Genomic DNA, 23,455 nt, shown 5'->3' on the forward strand with positions numbered 1-23,455 from the left:
TCATTTCATCAGCTTTTATTGTAAATCACAGATTTAACATTGAATCAGACCGTACAGCGAAAGTCCTAAAAACAAGCGTCACTAGACCAAAAGAAAACATCAACTTGGATTTATATAGCGCCTTTGACGTGGTAAAACACCCCAAGGCGTTTCACAGGAGCGATTATCAAACAAAATTTGACACCAGGCCACATAAGAGGATATTAGGAGAGACGACCAAAAGCTTGGTCAAAGAGGTTGGTTTTGAGGAGAGTGAGATAGAGAGGCGGAGAGGTCTAGGGAGGGAATCCCACAGCTTAGAGACCAGACAGCTAAAGGCAGGGCTGTCAATGGTGGAAAATCAGGAAAGTGCAAGAGGCCAGAATTGGAGGAACATAGAGATCTTGGAGGGTTGAAGGAAGTTACAGAGATAGGGAGGGGCGAGGCCATGGAGGGATTTGAAAGCAAGGATGAGAATTTTAAAATCGAGGCGTTGCTGGACCGGGAGCCAATGTAGGTCAGCAAGCACAGGGATGATGGGTGAACGGGACTTGGTGCGAGTTAGGATAGGGGCAGCAGAGTTTTGCATAAGCTCAAGTTTACGGAGGGTGCGAGGTGGGCGGCCGGCCAGGAGAGCATTGGACTAGTCGAGTCTAGAGGTAACAAAGGCATGGATGAGGATTTCAGCAGCAAATGTGCTGAGGCAGGGGCGGAGACGGGCGATGTTACGGAGGTGGGAGTAGGCGGTCTTGGTGATGGATATGGGGTCAGAAGCTCAGCTCAGGGTCAAATAGAGCAGGTGATGCATTACCGACTTGGGAGGCACGAATGTCTGCCAACCGCGGCTAATTCTATTCTATCTTGTTTGCCAGTTCCCGGGTGTGAGCTGACTGGAGCGATTCAAAATCTCTCCTTCTAAACCCTTCGGGTTCTGGGTGCAAGTGACCTCTGCCTCCCATACCCATTACAACAAACAGGAAGATTTAAACGCAAGTTCACATAAGGTAGAACTAGTAGACATACAAAAGGTAGTAGAAATCTGGAACTCTCTTCCCCCAAAAGGGAAAAAGAAAAGTCTGCAGGGCTATGGAGAAAAAGCAGGGGAGTGGGACTAATTGGATAGCTCTTTCAAAGAGTCGGCACAGGCACGATGGGCCAAATGGCCACGTTTCTGTGCTGTAAGAGTCTATGATGCTATGAAGCTGGGTCCTGGAAATGAAAGCACAGAGCAATAACCACCCACTGCACCATCCAGACCCTGTGAGTAATCTACAACAGCAACAAGTGCCAGCACATTACCTACGCTGACACTTCAATATGGTACTGAGAGACGGCTACATTGTCGGAGGTACCATTTTACGGATGATACACTAAACTGAAGCCCGGTCTGTGTGTTCAAGTGGACACAGAGGATCCCATGACACTATTCAAAGAATTGTCTGCTTCCTTTGCATACAAAACTACAATGATCACATTTCAAAGGTAATTCATTCACCGTGAAGTGCTTTAGGATATTCTGAGGATGTGAGATGCAAGTTCTTTCTTTCGTGAAACAAAGTACGTTTAATAGAATATGCATTTTATTTTTAATCGAGTAACTGTGGTTGACTCTTAACTGCCCTCTGAAGTGGTGTGTAAGCTATTCAGTTCTATCAAACCGCTACAAAGAATAACCTACAGATTGCAATGGTTCAAAAGATGGCCCACCACCACCTGCTCAGGGCGACTAGGGATAGACAATAAATGCCAGCCTTAATCTCACTGCAAGAATTAATTTTTTTAAAAGTACAGTCATTCTAATTCAAGAGAGGGTGGAACATGACACACAATGATCCAATGTGGCACCATCCTTCTGCCACCTCTCAGGAATGCACTTAGGCTGTGTGGAATCCTCATCCTGGCCTCAAAGGAGTGCAGATGGAAATTTTGAAATCTTTAAGCTGTGAGATAGCGGAGGTGTGTTGGGACGTTGCATAAATGCATCAATCAAAAAAAAGATTGGGTGAAGCCGAGTGAAAGACTGCAGCGTCAGGTTTAGTCTGTAATGGTCAACAGTTGTCATTGTGACGGTCAGTATTGTAATAGCAATGGCCAGTGTTGTTAATGCTATCGGTCTGCAATATCTGGGCTTTATTGGTCTGTGAATGTCTGGGTATTGGATGGACCAATTACTGTAGCGTCTGTTGGAGAAGGGATTAGTGAGGTTTTGGAGCAACTAGGAACCCTAATGGTTTCTAAATATTTGCCAATATAATTTAAGTAATTAACCAGTATTAGTATTTATGTTTCTTGGGTTCTGGTTAAGTGTCTTAATATCCTGTGTTGGGGCCAGGATTGACACATTAGAGCAACGGTAAAATTTAGGGGAAAGGCAGAGTTCAGTTTTAGAATTAGACTTAGGAACATTAGAATAGTGAAAGGGAGGGGGGGGCTTCTATTAAATTGCAAGGGTTTGATAGGTCTGTGGCAGTTTGCTGTCAATCATACTTGTGTGATGGCTTCATCAAACATTGATACAAGACAAAGCCACAGCAGTTAACACATCACCAATTTCCTGCTAGCATCTACCAAAAATGCAGCCCAACAATCCATTTATTATCTGCATGATGCATAGAAGAGATTCCAGCCCACTGATTGCCATGAGAATGGAGAAGAGAACCATGTTCCACTGCACAATGTTCTTGGGTTTTTCACAAATTGCCCATTGCGAATGATCATACAGGTAACTTTCAGCACTGCAGGCAGAAGATACAAAGCAAACCAGACAATTAGGTCTCTAGTTACACACAAGAGATCAGAAGATCATATACCCAGCTCCAATCTATCTGATAGTTCAGAACTGAGTATAACAGTACTGTTAATCAGATTGACAGTACTGTTAATCAGATTGACAGTACTGTTATACTCAGTTCTGAACTATCTGATTGACAGTTCAGAACTGAGTATAACAGTACTGTCAATCAGATAGTTCAGAACTGAGTATAACAGTACTATCTGATTGACAGTAGTTATACTCAGTCCTGAACTATGTGATTAACAGTACTGTTATACTCAGTCCTGAACTATCTGATTGACAGTACTGTTATGCTCAGTCCTGAACTATCTGATTGACAGTACTGTTATACTCAGTCCTGAACTACCTGATTGACAGTACTGTTATACTCAGTCCTGAACTATCTGATTGACAGTACTGTTATACTCAGTCCTGAACTATCTGATTGACAGTACTGTTATACTCAGTTGTGATCTCGTGGTACTGATAACCAGAAAGAAGTTGTTATAAATACTTTTAGAATTCATTTACAATGAAAGAACATTTAACGTTTGATTAAATGGTGCTTTACCAAGAACTCTTATTGATTGGAGACAGGCTCATTCGTAGCTAAAGAACTATGATTATCCTTCACATTACCTGGTGTTGCTTCTTTTCCTGTTGGAGAACGGGTAACCCCACAGCTGAACCTGGGTCTTGTTGGCTAAAGTGGTGTTAAATAGGCAAAGGGGCCCATTTACAAGTCCAAGAGCAGATGCACCAAAGCAGATACCTGAGCCAGTGATTGCCAGTAGGCAGTAAAAGATAGACACAAACATCTACAGACAGAAAGAAAAACAGTTACTCAACCTGTGATATGCCTTCCATTTCCTTTCTGTTTCTTTTGAAGCCAGTTCCAAGTACCATTTAGCTCCAGTGCCTTCTAATCTGTTGGATGTCTTAACATAACTGTACTGGTTTGCCTGTAGGCTCAACCAATTTAAGTAGCAAAGAATACAAATCTGAAAAGCCCCCAGTTCCAACCCCAGTCTGCATTGAGTTAGCTGCTCTCAGCTATGGCGGTGGTAGGAGAATTATAATTAGCCTTAGAACACTTGGATTAACTAGAGGAAAATTGTCTTTGGCAACCACCCCTGATTGGCACCCATGGACCAATTTTATGCATGTGTCTGTGTATATCTGTGTGTATCTGAAAACATCAAATGAGCAAAGGACTAGGCTGGGTTGTGATGCCCCTGCAGCCAAATAGCCTGCTGATTCTTTTTGGCAGGTAATGTTCTGGAGGATACCCAGTGCCTTGGATATGTACTCCAGGAAGGAGTCAACACCTTCAAGAGATGAACGCAAGGGAGAACATTGGCAGAAACAGGATGAAAATAACTGGCTATGACACCTGGAGCAAAATGGCTGCCAATGTGATCAACATAATGAGTCCCGCACACACCATCAGTGTGATCACTACAGTCAGTCCCGCACACACCATCAGTGTGATCACTACAGTCAGTCCCACAAATACCATCAGTGTGATCACTAGTCAGTCCCACAAATACCATCAGTGTGATCACCATAACGAGTTCCACACACACCATCAGTGTGATCACTACAGTCAGTCCCGCACACACCATCAGTGTGATCACTACAGTCAGTCCCACAAATACCATCAGTGTGATCACTACAGTCAGTCCCACAAATACCATCAGTGTGATCACTAGTCAGTCCCACAAATACCATCAGTGTGATCACTACAGTCAGTCCCACAAATACCATCAGTGTGATCACCATAACGAGTTCCACACACACCATCAGTGTGATCACTACTGTCAATCCCACAAATACCATCTGTGTGATTACCACAGATGTACAAGGGTCACCATTTGAAGCCCCCAGACAAAGGTGGGGGGTGGGGGGGGGTGGGAAAAGAGCGTCTCCAATGCCACTCTGATCCTGATGGCCACCTTTGGGTGTGGCTGCCTCAGGATGCAAACACCAAGTGTCACTACGTGCTGAGTTTCTACCAACATACTGAGAGGGGTGGGTCTGGCCACACTGGCCGAGCAGGCGCAGGACGTCCCGTCGATCGGGACTGTCCCCTCCGACCTGTCCCAGGTGGAGAAGTACCTGAGGAGGAACCCCTTCAACCACAAGGCCGTCAGACAGTGGTCGACACAAAATGTCCTGAGAGTTCGGCAAGGAACGGAGAGGGAGGACTCAATCAGTTTCTTCCCGACCAGACAGTCGATGCCATTTGGTAGAACATCTCGTCCCCAGAAGTGACAAGCAGGCACCACGATGTAGCGTGGATGGTGGTGAGAAAGGCCCCGCCTGTACGGTCCTTCGAACACGCAGGAAATCTCAGCGCCACCGCGAGCTGCCCTCGAGGCTGTGGTGGGGAAGGAGACCGTCGTCCACCTCCTGATGAGCTGTCCCTTTACGCAGAGGGTGTGGGGAGACGCGCGTTGGTATCTGTCCCGGTTTATCCCAAACAGTTCGGTAACACAGGACGCTGTGCTCTACGGACTGTTCCCCGGGACTCACACCAAGACAGATATCACCTGCTGCTGGAAGATCATCAACTCGGTGAAGGAGGTCCTGTGGTCTGCCCGAAACCTGCTGGTCTTCCAGCTGAAGGAGCTGTCCACGACCGAGATGTTGCCGACTGGCACATTCCAAGGTCCAGGAGTAAGTGCTGGGGGACGCACTGAAGCGAGGTGCGACCTACGCAAAGGCTCTAAGGGGAAAAGCCATCCCACCTTGTATTTTTCACCATGAGTCATAAGGAATATACTGTGTTTGAATTGTAATATTGAGATAGCATTGTGTACAATCTGTGATGTATTGGTTTGAAATTGAGATATTTACATTGAACTGAGTGTATCTTTAAATTCTATGAAATAAAGTTCATTTTGAAATAAAAAAGTGAGTCCCATAATTATTAATTATGGCCACCTTGGGGCGTGGCTGCCTCAGGTTATGTGTAGAGCTCCAATAGGCAAACACCAAATATCACTACGTGCTGAGTTTCTATCTGTCCAACACACTGAGTAGGCTGGGTCTGGTCATGCTGGCCGAGCAGGTGCAGGACGTCCCATCCAGCTGTCCCAGGTGGAGAAGTTCCTGAGGAGGAACTCCTTCGACCACAAGGCAGACAATGGTCGACATGGAATGTTCTAAGAGTCCTGCAAGGAAAGGGAGGACTCATTCGGGCAGTTCCCCAACCAGACGGTCGATGCCATTTGGCAGAACGTCTCATCGCCAGAAGTGACAAACAGGCACCAGGATGTAGCCTGGATGGTGATGAGAAAGGCCCTCCCAGTGCCGTCCTTCCAACACGCACGGAATCTCAGCACCACCGTGAGCTGTCCTCGAGGCTTCTGTGGGGAGGAGACAGTCATCCACCTCCTGATGGGCTGTCCCTTTACGCAGAGGGTGTGGGGAGAGATGTGTTGGTATCTGTCCCGGTTCATCCCAAACAGTTCGGTAACACAGGACACCGTACTCTACGGACTGTTCCCCAGGACGCTCACAGAGACAGATATCACCTGCGGCTGGAAGATCATCAACTTGGTGAAGGAGGCCCTTTGGTCCGCCCGAAACCTGCTGGTCTTCCAGCTGATGGAACTGTCCATGACCGAGTGTTGACACCTGGCACATTCCAAGGTGCAGGAGTACGTGCTGCGGAATGCACTGAAGCGAGATGCGACCTCCACAAAGGCTCCACTGGGTAAGGCCATCCCACCTTGTATTGTACAGCATGTACTGTGTTTAAATTGGAATGGTATTGTGTACAATCCATGAAGTATTGTTCTGAATTGTATCACCTTGAAAATGTGGTATCTTTAAATTTTATGAAAGAAAGTACGTTTTGAAATTTAAAAAATCACAGTGAGTCCCACAAATCCCAACAGTACGTGCTGTAAGGTGAGTATCAGTGGTGCTGACGGCATTTCAAATGTGACAAAGAGTTCAAAAGGTTATTCTCTCCCAGAATGTAATTGATCGGACTTTGGTGAGAGGGGTAGACATCACATAGAGGCTTACCTTAACCCTCGGGTTCGTGCACCAACAACAGCTTCTGTCTGCAGCAGCAGCTTGAATGTAAAGTGCAGCTGCGACTACCTGAGAAGAACAAAGTCATTAAACTACAGCCTCAGTCCAGGAGCACTGGGGAAATCAGCACAAACCTTTTGTCTTTGCAGAATGATAGTTATTACAAACCCTCTCTATTCACATACAGTAGGGAAAGTCACCAGTTACACCCTACAATTGTATGTTTCGGTTGGAGGCTTATGAGTTGGCTGTGGTCAATTTATGCCTTTTGAAGAATACGATGGAATTAAACCTCAGGCCAATTTAATGATATCAATCCATCAGGTAAAGTGACCACTCACTTAAGCTGTACTGGTACTTTAGGGCTCTATCACCGTGTTCAGTATTACTGTAAACTTTAAACAACAATCTTTCTACATCAGTGTTGTCCAATAGATATCGCTGACAAGCCACAGATGTGGTCATGCTGACACTGTTTTAGCCACATGCACTAATTTTAGTAGAAAATGTATACATTACTTCACATGTACATTTACTTAAAGATCTACCACCATTCAGTAAACAAGCAAGTAAAGCACTCGCAACTATCAAAAAAACACACATTCTACATCATGTCTTACCATTTTACCAACAAACACACAAAAAAAGGTTAAAGTTCACAAGTATACGCTGTGCGAATATGAATATTAAGATCACATGCCCAACGACAGGGTCTTTTACTCATTTTTTACTTACTAATCAGAAATGCAATTTGCCACATCTGGATTCCCAATTCACCACATGTGGCCGATGGCTAACATATTAGACAACACTGTTTTACATCGGTTGATTCCAGTTATCCTTTGCTGACAGCCTTTTAGTCCACTGCCCCTCCTAGTTTGGTCTCATCAGCAAATTTAATCAATTTGCATTGAGTTGCAGAATCCAAGTTATTGATGTAGATTAAAAACAGTAGTGGTCCCAACATAAGCACTGGGGCATCCAACTCAGTACTCCCCCTCCCTCCCTCCCCTGTCCATCTCCTCTAACCAGTACCCAAAGTTTCAATCCTTCATTCAGTTTCTTATCTCTACCCACGTTTTGCCCCTGAATCCCCACAGCTTTGAGCTTAATTAGTAGATTTTCATGTAGAACTTTATCAAACGTCCTTTGGAAATCTAAGTGACACAACTTCCTCAGCTTTACCTCAGTCCACTTGAATTCTCACTTCCTCAACGAAGTCGAGGAGTTTGGTCAGGCAGAATCTTCCCCTGCATAGACCTGTTGGGCCGAATGGCCTGTTTCTGTGCTTGTAATTCTATGTAATATCTAATTCTAAAGCTGTGTTGTCTACCGATTAATTAGATTGTTTTACGATAATCCTTAACTTTACTCCCGATAATTCATTCTATTATTTTACACAGAGTTGAGGTAAGACTAATGGGCTTGGAATTGAGGTAAGACTAATGGGCTTGGAATTGCCTGTGTCTGTCCTTCTTTGAACATTAGCCTCTTTCCAATCCATTCCCACCTCCCCAGTGCCCACTGACTCCTTTAATGATTGTCAGTACCTCGCAGATTTCCTCGCTGGTATTTCTCATCCCTTTGGGATAAATAACATCTAACCTTGGGAATTTATTTGATTTGAGCCCTTTCAGCTTGTCTAGATCTTTCCTCTCGTTTATATTAAAGTCCTTAATGTTACCTTGATACTCTTTGTTCCGGGGACCATGTTGCTCACGTCTTCCCTTGTGAATACTTGAAGGAAGTAATGTATCCATTCAGAATATATGTGCTCATCCTCAGTTTTAAGGCTGTTTGCATCTTTTAATAGTCTAACTCTTCCGACAGCTCTCGAACTATTGCAGGACTGAAGTGATTTTATTTACTGTTATATTTTGTCTTTGTAGCTATATTTTTCTCTAGGTCTCTCTTAGCCCTTTTAACTCGATTCTGTGTAATCTGTGATTCTCCCCTTGTTATCAATGGACGTAATATAAATGGATGAGGGTAAATGAAGGGGAAAACAATGAAAGCTGACTCGGAAATCAGTCACTTACTGCTGCAATCGCTAACCTGCAGCTATTTCTGTACACTTTGAGGAGAAATGTGTCATTTTTTTCTATCCATTTCATCATAATATTTTTAAGCGATTGCACAACGCTCCTTTTACGTGACAATGTGCAGCTGCCCTTTACTCCATTGTCAGTTGATTATTCCCCCGCAGTCATTGTGGCTTTTTCCCACTGCCTTTTTACCTCTAACATTGCATCACTCACATCGTGTGTTATACATTTGGGGCCAGTAACTTCCTGAATGATGGTTTCTGAAAACTCACCACTTAGTCTGCAATGTGTATGGCTGACGGGCTGCCTATTGTGTGCTTGCTTCGTGAACCGAAGATACTGATTGGGCTCAAGACCATTTAATGGGATGTCCCCCACTTACATATTCCCAAAAGAATCGGGATTATTCTTCTGCCACACATTTGCTTATCTCACCTCGACTGGCCACGTGTATTGTTCAAGCGTAAACTCATTCAAATAGGCATCAATTGTACAAATTAGGATTCAGATCCCAATTCACCAGAGACTAACAAGCAGAGAGATAGATTCAGTGGTTAACTAGTTGTGTACCTTTAACCCTACCAATACAATGTCAGAATAAAACCACAACTATTGAACCGACTTCGCAACTGTTGGCCTCCACAACCTTTAGGATCTCATAAATAATTGGAAAGACTCATATCATAAGGCCTAAGGGTAAATAAATTAATTTTCAGGAAATATAACAAGTTTTTGTGGATGTTGCAATATACTTTTAAGGTAAGATATACTTGTCCAAATCCAACAGTCCTCCGATTCAGTCCTGTGTGCAGAAAACTGCAGAAAGGGTATACAATACAGAATCCCTGAGACACTGTGGTACATTGTGAGAAGGATGTCCATGCTTTGCTCTGCACACTGTTATTAACCTTTGGGGCAATCACAGATAGCCAGGTCCCCTGTTACTGCACTTTCTAAGTATTCTGTTACTGCCTTTTACCTTTGATTCATTCTTAAATAAACTCCTTCCACACCTGCAGTGGGGCATTGCTGCCAAATAGTCACAAGTGAAAGCTCAAGAGGCTTGATGTTTGATCTAACCCCCAGACCATGAGGTTTCAAACCAAACCCACAGACTTTCACAAAACCTGCATGGCAGATTGCACCGTTGTATAGAAATATGTATGAATGCTTTCAAAGTTGTTTAAACCTCTTTCCTCAAAGGTCACAATATCAAAACAATCCAAGACTAAGGGATTTCTTAACAGGTATGATCCCATTACATGATTACATGAGGTTCCTTGGTCCACTGTCATATCTGAAGCAGTAACTTCCCTATCAGCCTCCACCTGGGCCGGTCTCTCTCCCCACCTCTGATTGCACACAGCCCTGCTGCCCAATCTCTCCCTCTCCCTCATCTCTCCTGCCCAATCTCTCTCTCATCCCTCCTGCCCAATCTCTCCCCCTCTCCCTCATCCCTCCTGCCCAATCTCTCTCTCATCCTTCCTGCCCAATTTCGCCCCCTCTCTCCTCAATCTCTCCCCTTTCTCCCTATCCCTCCTGCCCAATCTCTCCCCCTCTCTCCTCATCCCTCGTGCCCAATGTCTCCCCAATCTCTCCCTCGCCCTCATCCCTCCTGCCCAATCTCTCCCTCATCCCTCCTGCCCAATCTCTCCCTCATCCCTCCTGCCCAATCTCTCCCTCATCCCTCCTGCCCAATCTCTCCCCCTCTCCCTCATCCTTCCTGCCCAATTTCTCCCCCTCTCCCTCATCCCTCCTGCCCAATCTCTCCCTCTCCCTCAGGCCCAATCTCTCCCCCTCTCTCCTCATCCCTCCTGCCCAATGTCTCCCCAATCTCTCCCTCTCCCTCATCCCTCCTGCCCAATCTCTCCCTCATCCCTCCTGCCCAATCTCTCCCTCATCCCTCCTGCCCAATCTCTCCCTCATCCCTCCTGCCCAATTTCTCCCCCTCTCCCTCATCCCTCTTGCCCAATTTCTCCCCCTCCCTCAGGCCCAATCTCTCCCTCTCCCTCCAGCCCAATCTCTCCCCCTCTCCTTCATCCCTCCAGCCCAATCTCTCCCCCTCTCCTTCATCCCTCCTGCCCAATCTCTCCCCCTCTCCTTCATCCCTCCTGCCCAATCTCTCCCCCATCCCTCCTGCCCAATCTCTCCCCCATCCCTCCTGCCCAATCTCTCCCCCATCCCTCCTGCCCAATCTCTCCCCCATCCCTCCTGCCCAATCTCTCCCCCATCCCTCCTGCCCAATCTCTCCCCCATCCCTCCTGCCCAATCTCTCCCTCATCCCTCCTGCCCAATTTCTCCCCCTCTCCCTCCTGCCCAATTTCTCCCCCTCTCCCTCCTGCCCAATTTCTCCCCCTCTCCCTCCTGCCCAATTTCTCCCCCTCTCCCTCCTGCCCAATCTCTCCCTCATCCCTCCTGCCCAATCTCTCCCCCATCCCTCCTGCCCAATCTCTCCCTCATCCCTCCTGCCCAATCTCTTCCCCCATCCCTCCTGCCCAATCTCTTCCCCCATCCCTCCTGCCCAATCTCTCCCCCATCCCTCCTGCCCAATCTCTCCCCCATCCCTCCTGCCCAATCTCTTCCTCATCCTTCCTGCCCAATCTCTCCCCCTCTCCCTCATCCCTCCTGCCCAATCTCTCCCCCTCTCTTGCCCTCTCTCTCCTGCCCGTCTCTATGCTGATGCTGCTTCATGCACGGGAAAAAACAAAACTCACTAAAAAATAAAATTATTTTATATTTAAAATATACATACAAACATATAAACTAAACACTATATACAAATTATGTAAAATAGATACTACAAATTATATAAAACACTGTATATCAATAAGATATCTTTTGATATACAATTAATTTTAGAATAATTTACTTTTGATGGCTATGCCCTTTATTCCCATAGCTCTAAAATTGTATGAAAACTTTTTATATGTAATTTAATCTAATTTTCCAATTACTTTAGTTAAGTTCAATTCCTGTGTAATTTCTTTTTAAGATATAATCAATTTTACCTTCATTTATTTATTTTTAAACATGCATTTTATTCCCAACAGCAGTGAACAATGTGTCAATAAAACACAACAATCATCTCTTTGTCCTGTCCAGGGGTAAACATTCACCTCTGCCACCCCCCTGGGCGGTAATCTAGCGGAGTGGATCACCTGCCCATTCTAAAACCCCATTGAAATCAGTCGGATGAAAATCGGGCGGGTGATCCGCTCTGCTACATCACCGCCCGGGCCTATTTATCCCAGCACCTGGGAAATATTTTCCCATTGACACACTGACCCTTTTGATTTGAATGGATATTATCGTGGTCTGAAAATCTTGCAGGAAAATGAGGAACCGGTACAATAAGTAACTGACCAAGTGGAACCTGATCCTGTGAAGGATTGTGGAGGGTGGAGAACTCGAGTCTTGTGGAAGACTGTTCTGGGAGGAAGGAGGAAATGGATTTGTAAAAGATGGGGTAGGGTGAGAGACATGGATACAATCTGTTACAACAAGTACGGCAGCTTAAGCTGTTGTAACAGATTGTATCCAATAGAGATTAGAGATCAACCAGAATTTAAAGTTACAGCAGCATCTACTCACACATAAAACAGTCCGACTCCCTCCCAGCCCGGGACCCCTCTGGACTTCAGGTCCCTAACGTACTTGGTATGTTTCAGGATTTCTCGACCATTTTTCCACAGAAAGGATTTTGGGAAAATAGTTACTTTATTGCTTTATAGCAAAGTGTATTAATGCAAATTTTTTAAAAGGGGGTCTAAGACCATGGGTTAATTGGCAGTGATGTTAGGATCCTGCAACTTGTGCGGTTAGTTGAGGAGCCCCAAACCCAATCTTTGTGCAGTGTCCCCCACAAGCCAACCCCCCCCCCGCCTGATGTTAATGAGTTAGCTTTGGTGGCGTTTTTCCAGAAATTGTAAATAAGCAACTCGTTAGCCGGCCTCCGCAATCAAAAACCACCTCACATCCATTGTATTAAAAGTCGTTTCTAGCTGGGATCAGCAAAAGATAAAACACAGAGACGCACACGTGCAGGAAGGCTTTTTGAAACAGGGAGGATTAGGCGGCAGTCAGGTTTGTTAAAGGGAAAGTTATCAGGGCTTTCACTGAGGCAAATAGGTTAAAAATGCTGGAGTAGGGTTAGAAGCCATCTTGTTTAAGTCAAGTAAGACAACCCACTGATATGGGGCAGCTTGGCGTGTTCTTTATTTTGTATTACTCCTCTGAATGAAGTGAGCCCATTCATAACTGCCATTCTGTATATTCACCTCATTGTAAAATAAAGCAACTCATCGATTCATATCAAGCCTCATCTCACCAAATGCTTGCTTGGTCTACTTTCATAGAGATTGACGAGGTAGAGGTGCAAAAGTCACAAATATCCAGTTCAGATCAGAAATTGAGGGGTGGGTGGAGATACTATTTTTGAACCCCTGGGTTACACTGTCATACAAGCGGATATAGGGCATTGTGGATCAAGGCTGCTTATGGGAATGACTGACGCCATTGAACCTGAGAAGATACCTGTGCAGACCTGAATTTATAACAATACTGTATACATCCTCCACAGACTAACTGTCCTTCCAGAATCCCCTGATATATTAGAGAATTTCCCCCAATCACCCCCAAAGTCCTCAAATTTACTGCAGGCCAAACATCCAACCATAGCCCACCCGCCCCCCGCATATCTCCATCTTAACTGCATAACCACACAGCGCAATTGACAGTGAAATCTATTTAAAACACTTGTTCTAATCCGTGGGAGGAGGTAAAGACAAGCATCTGATGTCAGATCCAAATAAAGTTCCGTGGGTTGTGGCTTCAAACCCATGACTGGAGGATAAGGTCCCTCCCACACCGCCCACAAAGCACCCTCAGGTCCATCCTACGACCACCGAGGGTGGAATTGTTTCTACACCACGCCAATGTTGTGTTGCAGTGGTCACGGAGAGGAATCATTACTGTGACCTGGGGAAGATTGATCCCAACTGGTGCGAAATCATTTGTAAAACTGAAGATAAAATATTGCAGCTGCTGAAAATCCGAAATAAGAGCAGAAAACGCTGGAAACACTCAGCAAGGCAGCTAGCTAAAGGAAGTAACAATGTTAACGTTTCAGGCATAGCCCGGTCTAAACTATTTGTATTTTTGTCCTGTAAAGGGCACCAGTCCATGCCCCCAAACCACCAGCCTGACGACTGCAAATACCAACTTTCCCATCAAACAAAGTGACTGTTCCCTCTCCAACTAGACAGGGTGATTGCCCCCACCCTCCCTCCCTTCCCATCAGCAAGCAGGGTAACGGCTTCAAATTACAGCCGGTCACCCTCTCTAAATCCCAGGTAATGAGACTGCCTTTCACCACAGGATGCCAATGGTTCTTCCAACTCGAACTGCACACAGACAGCAGCTCCCTCCAACCTACAGGTAAAAGGAGAGCGTCTCTGCCCCTAACCGTACATAACGCACCATCAAAAGCAAAATACTGCTGGAAATCTGAAATAAAAACAGAAAGTGCTGGAGAAGCTCAACAAGTCAGGCAGCATCTGTGGAGAGAGAAACAGAGTTAACGTTTCAGATCGATGATCTTTCGTCAGAACTGCACCATTGTCTATTCCTCCCTGTTTTACAACGGCGGCTTGAAGTAACCTCTCCAAACCACAGTAAATATATGAAGCAGCCTTGAACTGATCAAGTTGGTTTGTACAAAAAGAAAGTTCATCTAAGTCTCGGGCAATGACGCTTCTTTTGTGAGGATGGAGACCTCATTGTACCAATTTGAAAGCTGCTCGCCCTGTTCTCCAATGCCCTGATCCTGGCCCCATGGTCTAGGCACTTTGGGTTACAGTGAGAAGAGGAGCTTACCATGAACCCACTGCCCCACAGTCCGGACAGGAAAACGGCCTCTCGGGTGATATGTTTCTCGTGAAGATATTCCGTTTCTCCATTTGGGAAGAGCAGGATGATACTGGCACCAATGGCGATGAAAGCCAGAGGTATGAGGGTGAAGCCAACGTACCGAGCGCAGCGCCCGGGACACATCTCACCAGCAGCCCGGACTCAAGCTCCTGCTCACTCCTTCCTCACCAGGCTCACGCTGACTTTCGATGTTGCCTAAAACCTCTGCTGCTCCGAACTCTCCTTTGCCACTTCTGAATTCGCTTATGGCTCCCGCGGGCGCTGGGAGTGAACAGTGGCTGAGCTGCAGAGATTTGAAGAGCAAATCCCAGCAGAACGGAAAGATTGTCCACTCTGGGCTGTCCTGTCCTCCAGTGATGACAACTTTGGGACACACCACCTGTCAATCAACAGCGAGTCGACGACTGAATCTCAACCGCGCTGTGATCCTGTTCCGGGATTGAAAAACATTCTTACCAAACATCTGTTTACAATGACACGGTGAGGTTTAGATAGAACTTCCATTGACACAGAGCCCCATCATACCCTCAGAACGCCTCAAGGCGATTTACAATAGATTGCAGTTACTGGGGATATGTAGGCAAATGGGGCAGTCGGTTTACACACAAGGTCCCACAAATAGCAAATTCATGAATGGCCAGATAACAGGAGAGCCTTTCCACTTTGGCCCTCCCGCTGGTGCCAGGACATATTGGCCAATTACACACTCCCAACCCTTGATTGTCCATCAATTATAATAAATGGCAGTAAATCACATGCTCGGGGTGCCATATTTCCTGATATGCACTTCCAGTGTGTGCCAGAGAGGAAAATCTCCCTTCCTATGTTTCTCTGGTGGTGTTGGTTGAGGTAAGAATGTTGACCAGGACACCAGGAGAACTCCCCTAACTTCAAATAGCACCAGGAATCTTTTACATCCTCCTGAGTGGGCAGGCGGGATCTTCTTACCTGAAAGAGGGCACCTCCAACACTGTTGCTTTCTCACAATGCCGGCATTGAACATAAGAACATAAGAGATAGGAGCAGGAGTAGGCCATTCGGCCCCTTGAGCCTGCTCCGCTATTCAGTGAGATCATGGCCGATCTGATTCTGGCCTCAACTCCACTTTCCCGCCCTTTCCCCATATCCTTTGACTCCCTTGCTGATCAAAAATTTGTCTAACTCAGCCTTGAATATATTCAATGACTCAGCCTCCACCGCTCTTTGGAGCAAAGAATTCCAAATGTTCACAACCCTCAGAGCAGAAATTTCTCATCACCATCTTAAATGGGCGACTCCTTATTCTGAAACTATGCCCCTTAGTTCTAGATTACCCCATGAGGGGCAACATTATGTCAGCATTTACTCTGTCAAGCCCCCTCAGAATCTTATGTTTCAGTAAGATCTCCTCTCATTCTTCTAAACTCCAGTGAGTATAGGGCCAACCTGCTCAATCTTTCCTCACAAGAGAACCCTTCCATACCCGGAATCAACTTAGTGAACCTTCTCTGAACCGCCTCCAATGCAAGTATATCCTTCCTTAAATAAGGGCACCAAAACTGTACGCAGTACTCTCGGTGTGGTTTCCCCAGCACCCTGTACAGTTGTAGCAAGACTTCCCTGCTTTATACTCCATCCCCCTTGAAATAAAGGTCAATATTCCATTTGCCTTCCCAATTACCTGCTGCACCTTTATGCTAACTTTTTGTGTCTCATGTACGAGGACACCCAAATCCCTCTGTACCACAGCATTCTGTAGTCTTTCTCCATTTATATAATATTTTGTTTTTTTATTTTTCCTCCCAAAGTGGATGACTTCACATTTTCCCACATTATATTCCATCTGCCAAATTTTTGCCCATTCGTTTAACCTGTCAGACACTTTGTGTCCTCATCGCAACCTATCTATATCCCCTTGTAGACATTTTGGGGTCGATTTTCGGATGGCCGAGCGGGTGCGTTCATGGCGGGGGGGGGGGGGGGGGGGCTGCTAAAATTCGGGATTCCCGGGGCGGGTCCGGCTCCAACCCGCCCACTTCCAGGTTCCCCAGTGACGCGCTTAGATGTGCACGTAGCCCCCGCAGGCGGGACTCCCACCGGCAATTAAAGTCGGCGGGATCCCACTTAAACCAGTTAATTAGATAGTTCAGGTCATTTGCAGACCTGATTGGGAGGATATTTTAGGAGGGGTGGGATTTTGATCTCAACTGACCTTGTTTCCCATACTGGGGGGAACACTCCCAGTTGAAACAGACACGTTGCAGCCACCAGCCTGTGAGAGCTGCAAAGGTCCATTTGACAGGTGAGGGGGGAAGAGACCCTCACTCATTGCAGGAGGCCACTCTGTCACTTTGGACAAAGTTTGGCCTCCACCACCCTCCTCCTAACACATAGAAACATAGAAAATAGGAGCGAGAGTAGGCCATTCGGGCCTGCTCCGCCATTCAAAATGATCATGGCTGATCGTCTAATTCAGTACCCTGTTCCCACTTTTTCCCCATATCCCTTGATCTCTTTAGCATTAACAAATATATCTATCTCCTTCTTGACTACATCTAATGACTTGGCCTCCACTGCCTTCTGTGGTAGAGAATTTCACAGGTTCACCACCCTCTGAGTGAAGATATTTCTCCTCATCTCCGTTCTAAATGGCATACCCCGTATCCTGAGACTGTTACCCTGGTTCTGGGCTCCCCAGCCATCGGGAACATCCCCCCTGCATCTAGTCTATCTAGTCCTGTTAGAATTTTATATGTTTCGATGAGATCACCTCTCATTCTTCGAAACTCTAGTGAATATAGGCCTAGTCAACCCAATCTCTCCTCATAATTCAGTCTTGCCATCGCAGGAATCAGTCTGGTAAACCTTCGTTGCACTCCCTCCATGGCAAGGACATCCATCCTCAGATAAGGAGACCAAAACTGCACACAATACTCCAGATGTGGTCTCACCAAGGCCCTGTATAACTGTGCTCCTGTACTCAAATCCTCTTGCAACGAAGGCCAACATACCATTCGCCTTCCTAACTGCTTGCTGCACCTGAATGCTCGCTTTCAGCGACTGGTGTACAAGGACACCCAGGTCTCGTTGCACCTCCCCTTTTCCCAATCTATCTCCATTCAGATAATAAGCTGCCTTTCTGATTTTACAACCAAAGTGGATAACCTCACATTTATCCACGTTATACTGCATCTGCCATGTTCTTGCCCACTCACCCAACTTGTCTAAATCACATTGGAGCCTCTTTGCATCCTCCTCACAGCTCACATTCCACCCCAGCTTTGTGTCGTCTGCAAACTCGGAAATGTTACATTTAGTTCCCTCATCCAAATCATTGATATATATTGTGAATCGCTGGAGTCCAAGCACTGATCCCTGCGGTACCCCACTAGTCAATGCCTGCCACCCAGATAAAGACCCGTTTATTCCTGCTCTCTGTTTCCGGTCTGTCAACCAATTCTCAATCCATGCCAGTATATTCCCCCCAATCCCATGTGCTTTAATTTTTCACACTAACCTCTTGTGTGGGAACTTATCAAAAGACTTCTGAAAATCCAAGTACACCACATCCACTGGTTCTCCCCTATCTATTCTACTAGTTACATCCTCAAAAAACTCCAGTAGATTTGTTAAGCATGATTTCCCTTTCATAAACCCATGCTGACTTTGTCCAATCCCGTTAATGCCTTCCAAGTGTTCTGTTATCACATCTTTTATAATAGACTCTAGCATTTACCTACCCAGACACATGTACCTACCTTATGGACCCCCTCAGATGTACATCTTCCAGATGGGGACCACCATAGCTGCAGTCATGACCTCATCGGAGGACGAACAGCATCACCAGCCTCGCCGGCCACGCCGTCCACCTCTGACACGTGGAGCCCCACAACATAGTGCTATGACACATCCACCTGCACAGCAGGAGGGAGGGCAACCGCAGAGAGAGATGCGTCGCAGAAGGCACTACCCTCGCCACAGGGTCTACAGACCGAGGTTCAGCTTCCTGGACCTCTCTGAGGAGCAGTGCACACGGAGGCATGTAGTCGTGGATATCTGCAGCCTCCTTGATGCCGAGCTGCTCCCGACTGGCCCGAGCACCATCTTCTTACCTGTCGCTGTCAAAGTCACCACTGCCCTCAACAACTTCTCCTCCGGATCCTTCCAGGGTGGCACCGGGGACATCGCCGCGGTCTCTCAGTCGTCTGCACAAAAGAGCCCTGCAAATACACCTACACCCACTCTGCAGTGAAACAATGGGCGGCATCAGGTGTGGGTCTTCATGGTGATCCTCAGGAAAGGGAATTATTGCACAAACCAGACAAGATTTGCAATGAAGTGGCAGTAGTGGTGATAACAAATTTTAATGTGCTTGGCAAAACAAACAAAACTAAATGAAAAACATGACATTCTGTCATACACCCTTGTGCATCCCCTTTGTGCTCACAAAACCTTAGCCCTACGTTTACGGGAACCCCTACGTGGTGCTACCCCTGTGGCTTCAGCAGAGGTAGTGGCAGGTTGCTCTTGTCCATGCCCTGACCGATGAGATGCTTTGAGCTGACGCCCTCTGGGTTTCGGTACCCGTGAGGGCCCCTCCAAAGACTGCTCCACCTGCACCTGTGCAGGGGCAGACTCACCACCTGGAGAGGAGGCAGCATTGCGGGTACTGGTTGAGAGGGGGCCAACGGGCGAGATGTGGGAGCGCTTTGAGTGGCGTCCCCACTTCCATGTCCCCTTTCACCATCATCCCTCTCCTGGGCCTTCTGGCATCTCTTCTCCTATCAAGGCAAGACACAGAGAGGCATGATTGAGTGATGGTTGCATCGTGACCCGCTGCATACATTGGTGTGGGTAGGGGTGACCGTGAGGGAGATGCATGGGAAGGTGCGTGTGAGACACAGCCATGAGATTGTATGAGGATTGGGTTGCGTGGTAGTGTTCGAATGGGAACTGGGGCGGTGAGTAAGTGCAGGCAAGGTGAGGATGATGGTTGAGTGGATGTGAGAGCGTTGTGGTGGCCGTGCAGAAGGAGTTGTGTGGTGGTGGAGGTGATGTGGAAGACGGAATGTGGGAGAATGCGTAAGTATACTCATTTTGGCTGACCTGGTTAGGTCATTAAAGCGCTTCCTGCACTGGAACCAGGTTCGAGAGATGTTACTGCTGCTGGTGACCTCCTCTGCCACCTCGAGCCAGACCTTCTTGGTGGCAGAGGCAGGCCACTTCCTCCCGTCCGCTGGGAAAAACGTTTCCCTCCTCCTCCTGACCCCCTCAAGCAGCACCTGGAGTGAGGAGTCTGAGAACCTTGGAGCAGCCGTGCCTCGGGGCTGCTCCATGCTGCCAATTTGGTTCTTTGCTGCAGGAAGAGCATTGGTGGACTGCCCCTTTAAATAAGGCTCCTCCCGATGACAGCCTGTGATGCGGGTGCGCAGTGCGCCCGCTGCGCAGGTCTGCAATGGGAAACCTGGGAGCATGCGTAAGTACCTTCAATTAGGCTGCGATCGTGTGCAGAGCACACAGATTTCACTGGATGTGTTACCCATGCGCCCAGTCGACCCCCTAGTGCCAACCCGCCTCCCTCCTAATATCGGGCCCTTTGTGTCCTCCTCACAATTTACTTTTCCACCTATCTTTGTATCATCAGCAAATTTGGCCACAGTACACTCGCTTCCTTCATCCAAGTCATTGATATATATTGTAAATAGTTGAGGCCCCAGCACTGATCCCTGCGGCACCCCACTAGTTACAGATTGCCATTTTGAAAATGACCCCTTTATCCCAACTCTCTGTTTTCCGTTAGTTAGCCAATCCTCTATCCATGTTAATATATTACCCCCAACACCATGAGCTCTTACCTTGTGCAGCAACCTTTTATGTGGCACCTTATCGAATGCCTTTTGGAAATTCAAATACACTACATCTACTGGCTCCCCTTTATCCACCCTGCTTGTTACTTCCTCAAAGAACTAATAAATTTGTCAAACATGACTTCCCTTTCATAAAACCATGTTGACTCTCCTTGATTGTGTTATGAGTACTTCCTTAATAATCGATTCTAGCATTTTCCCAATGACAGATGTTAGGCTAACTGGTCTATAGTTACCTGCTTTCTGTCTCCCTCCTTTCTTGAATAGGGACGTTACATTTGCGGTTTTCCAATCCGCTGGGACCTTTCCAAAATCTAGTGAATTTTGGAAGATTACAACCAATGCATCCACTATCTCTGAAGCCATTTCTTTTAAGACCCTCGGATGCAAGCCATCGGGTCCAGGGGACTTGTCAGCCTTTAGACCCATTAGTTTACCTAATACTTTTTCTCTAGTGATAGTGATTGTTTTTAGTTCCTCCCTCCCCTTTACCCCTTGATTTTCTACTATTATTGGTATATTATTAGTGTCTTCTACTGTGAAGACAGATACAAAATATCTGTTCAATTCCTCTGCTATTTCTTTGTTTTCCATTATTATTTCCCCAGTCTCATCCTCTAAGGGACCGATACGTACTTTAGCTGCTCTCTTCCTTTTTATATATTTGTAGAAGCTTTTACTGTCAGTTTTTATATTTCTTGCTAGTTTACTCTCATAATCTATTTTCTCCCTCTTAATTATTTTTTTAGTCATCCTTTGCTGATGTCTAAAGTTTTCCCAATCTTCGGGCTTACCACTAATCTTTGCCATGTTGTATGCCTTTTCTTTTAACTTGATACCATCCTTAACTTCCTTAGTTAGCCATGGTTAGTGCACCCTTCTCGAGGAGTCTTTCCTCCTTACTGGGATATATTTTTGTTGAGACTCATAAAATATCTTTTAAACAACAAACACTGATAGGAGATAACTAATTCTTAGTAGCTGTGTTTAAGATAAATTTGAGCTCCAGCATCTTCCGAACCAGCTCCCTAAACAGCTATTGCCCCTGATGATGGAGCTCCAATAGCTTCACCACTACGTATAGGAATAAACAGGTGAATGGATGAGCATGCATTTACATAGCTTATTATAACCCAAAGGGAAGTGTAGTCACCATCTTTATGTAGCCAATTTGTACATAGCAAGATCCCCCGCACATCAATTTAAACTGTTTTTTGTAGTTAGTTGGAGAAGGGATGTTGCTCAGGACACCTCAATAACTCCCTGCTCTTCAAATGGTGCCATGAGAACATAGGAACACGAGTAGGTCTTTTTACATCCACCTGAACAAGACAGGGTCCGGGGTTAAACTGAAAGGCAGCACCTCTGACAATGCAGCACTCCCTCAGTAATACACTGATGGTGTCAGGCTAGATTATGTGCTCAAATCTTGTAGTGGGGCTTGAACCCACAACCTTCTGGCTCAGAGACAAGAGAAGAGGTCTACAGACAGAGCCAAGCTGACACGTAATGTAGGTTATGCAATTACATAGTAAGTTAAAGATCTGATTGCATGGTACATTCTTAAAATAGGTAGGAGCAGGATTTTCATCTCCAAAACATCAACAGCATACTGCTCAGTCAACAAAAATGGCAGATAAGTTAGTTAGGTTAAAGGAAGACACCAGATACATCCTACGATCCTGAGGGATATGATGGAGGAATTTGCCGAGGCCCTAGAATTATATTTCAGGGCTGTGTTGTTAACATTCAAGATTAAATTGGTGGATGAAGGAAAGGGTGGGTATTTCTACCTCTGTGTAATCATATTACTTGTAAATAAAGAACATTTGTTTTATCCTGAATGTAGTGCTCTTTCAATGCTATTTACTGGCTTTTGGAGTAGACAGGAGAACATGTTGGCTGCCTCACATAGTCTCTGATGTGACATGCTATAAGATGCAATTCAGTGACATGCTATTCCGCTTATAATGTGTACAATATTGCAGGTTTTGGTCTGCTTATAGGACTTCATTTTTTGCTATAAACACAAGTTAAAACTGGTAGGAGAAAGCCCGAATTACACAAGGGTTACCACAATAACCAATATTTCCTAATCTCTAAGTTTCATTTGTCTTCCAGGAGCAGAGCGATAACATAAAGGAGCAAATCTCTTGAGTGAAGAAAGCCAGTCCAGACTCCTGAATCAGGATCTGCCCAGCCTGTTTCAAGAGGTGGACAGGGATGTCTGGCACTGGGAATGACACTGAAGTCCTCCAAATTGCTGTAGGTTAACAGAAAACTCACCTTCCTAATAATTTCAGCATTTGGTGGGTTGTGTGCTGCACTTCAGAAAAAGTCATGAGATGGAGACAGACATGGAGATGCAGCAACAAGCAATCTGGATGCTGAGGTCAGATCCGAGAAGTACTGGTGATCTCTCCACCGAACATGGGACCTGAAGCACTTCCAATAGAGAAACTTCAATCTATCAAGATACATGCTTTTGAAGTCCTCTGTCACAATGCTGTATCTCTGACCTACTGCTTGCTTTTAAGACACTAAGGTCATCATCTTGACTGTCCCTTCCCTCAAAAATGTGTGCAGGAGGCCAACGTCCATAAGTCAACAGCTTCCCGTTTGATTTTTTTGGGGGAAGTTGTTCAGGCATGAACAAAGTCTTAAATGTGTCAAAGCTGCTTTTTTAAAGTTTACTGTAGCAGAGGACGACTCAATTGAGTCCTCAAGCAGGGTAGGATGGGGGAGGCTTTGTTCTGCTGTTTCTCCTCCTTAAGCACATAAACCAGAGAACAAAAAATCCTTTTGAACCCTTAAATTAAAAAAAACCCTGCTTAACT

General features: G+C 45.9%; 1 protein-coding gene across 1 annotated transcript; it reads right to left on the minus strand.

Annotated features, from left to right (window-relative positions):
* LOC137331197 (transmembrane 4 L6 family member 1-like) lies at positions 1–15,125 on the minus strand. Its single transcript, XM_067994809.1, has 4 exons — positions 14,719–15,125; positions 6,791–6,868; positions 3,392–3,570; positions 1–2,714 (listed from the first exon to the last, which is right to left on the minus strand). The coding sequence occupies exons 1-4, from the start codon at positions 14,893–14,895 to the stop codon at positions 2,537–2,539; spliced, it is 612 nt and encodes a 203-aa protein (XP_067850910.1). The 5' UTR covers positions 14,896–15,125; the 3' UTR covers positions 1–2,536.
* Positions 15,126–23,455: the final 8,330 nt, after the last annotated feature.

This window comes from Heptranchias perlo, chromosome 13, assembly GCF_035084215.1.
Source record: "Heptranchias perlo isolate sHepPer1 chromosome 13, sHepPer1.hap1, whole genome shotgun sequence".
Taxonomy (NCBI): Eukaryota; Metazoa; Chordata; class Chondrichthyes; order Hexanchiformes; family Hexanchidae; genus Heptranchias; species Heptranchias perlo.

Excerpts from the sequence above, each read along its gene's own strand:
- LOC137331197 (XM_067994809.1), bottom strand. The coding sequence starts at position 14,895 with ATGTGTCCCGGGCGCTGCGCTCGGTACGTTGGCTTCACCCTCATACCT. Across the intron at positions 6,869-14,718 it reads TGTGGGGCAGTGGGTTCATG|GTAGTCGCAGCTGCACTTTA; the intron begins GTAAGCTCCTCT and ends TGTTCTTCTCAG. Across the intron at positions 2,715-3,391 it reads AGGAAAAGAAGCAACACCAG|TGCTGAAAGTTACCTGTATG; the intron begins GTAATGTGAAGG and ends TTCTGCCTGCAG.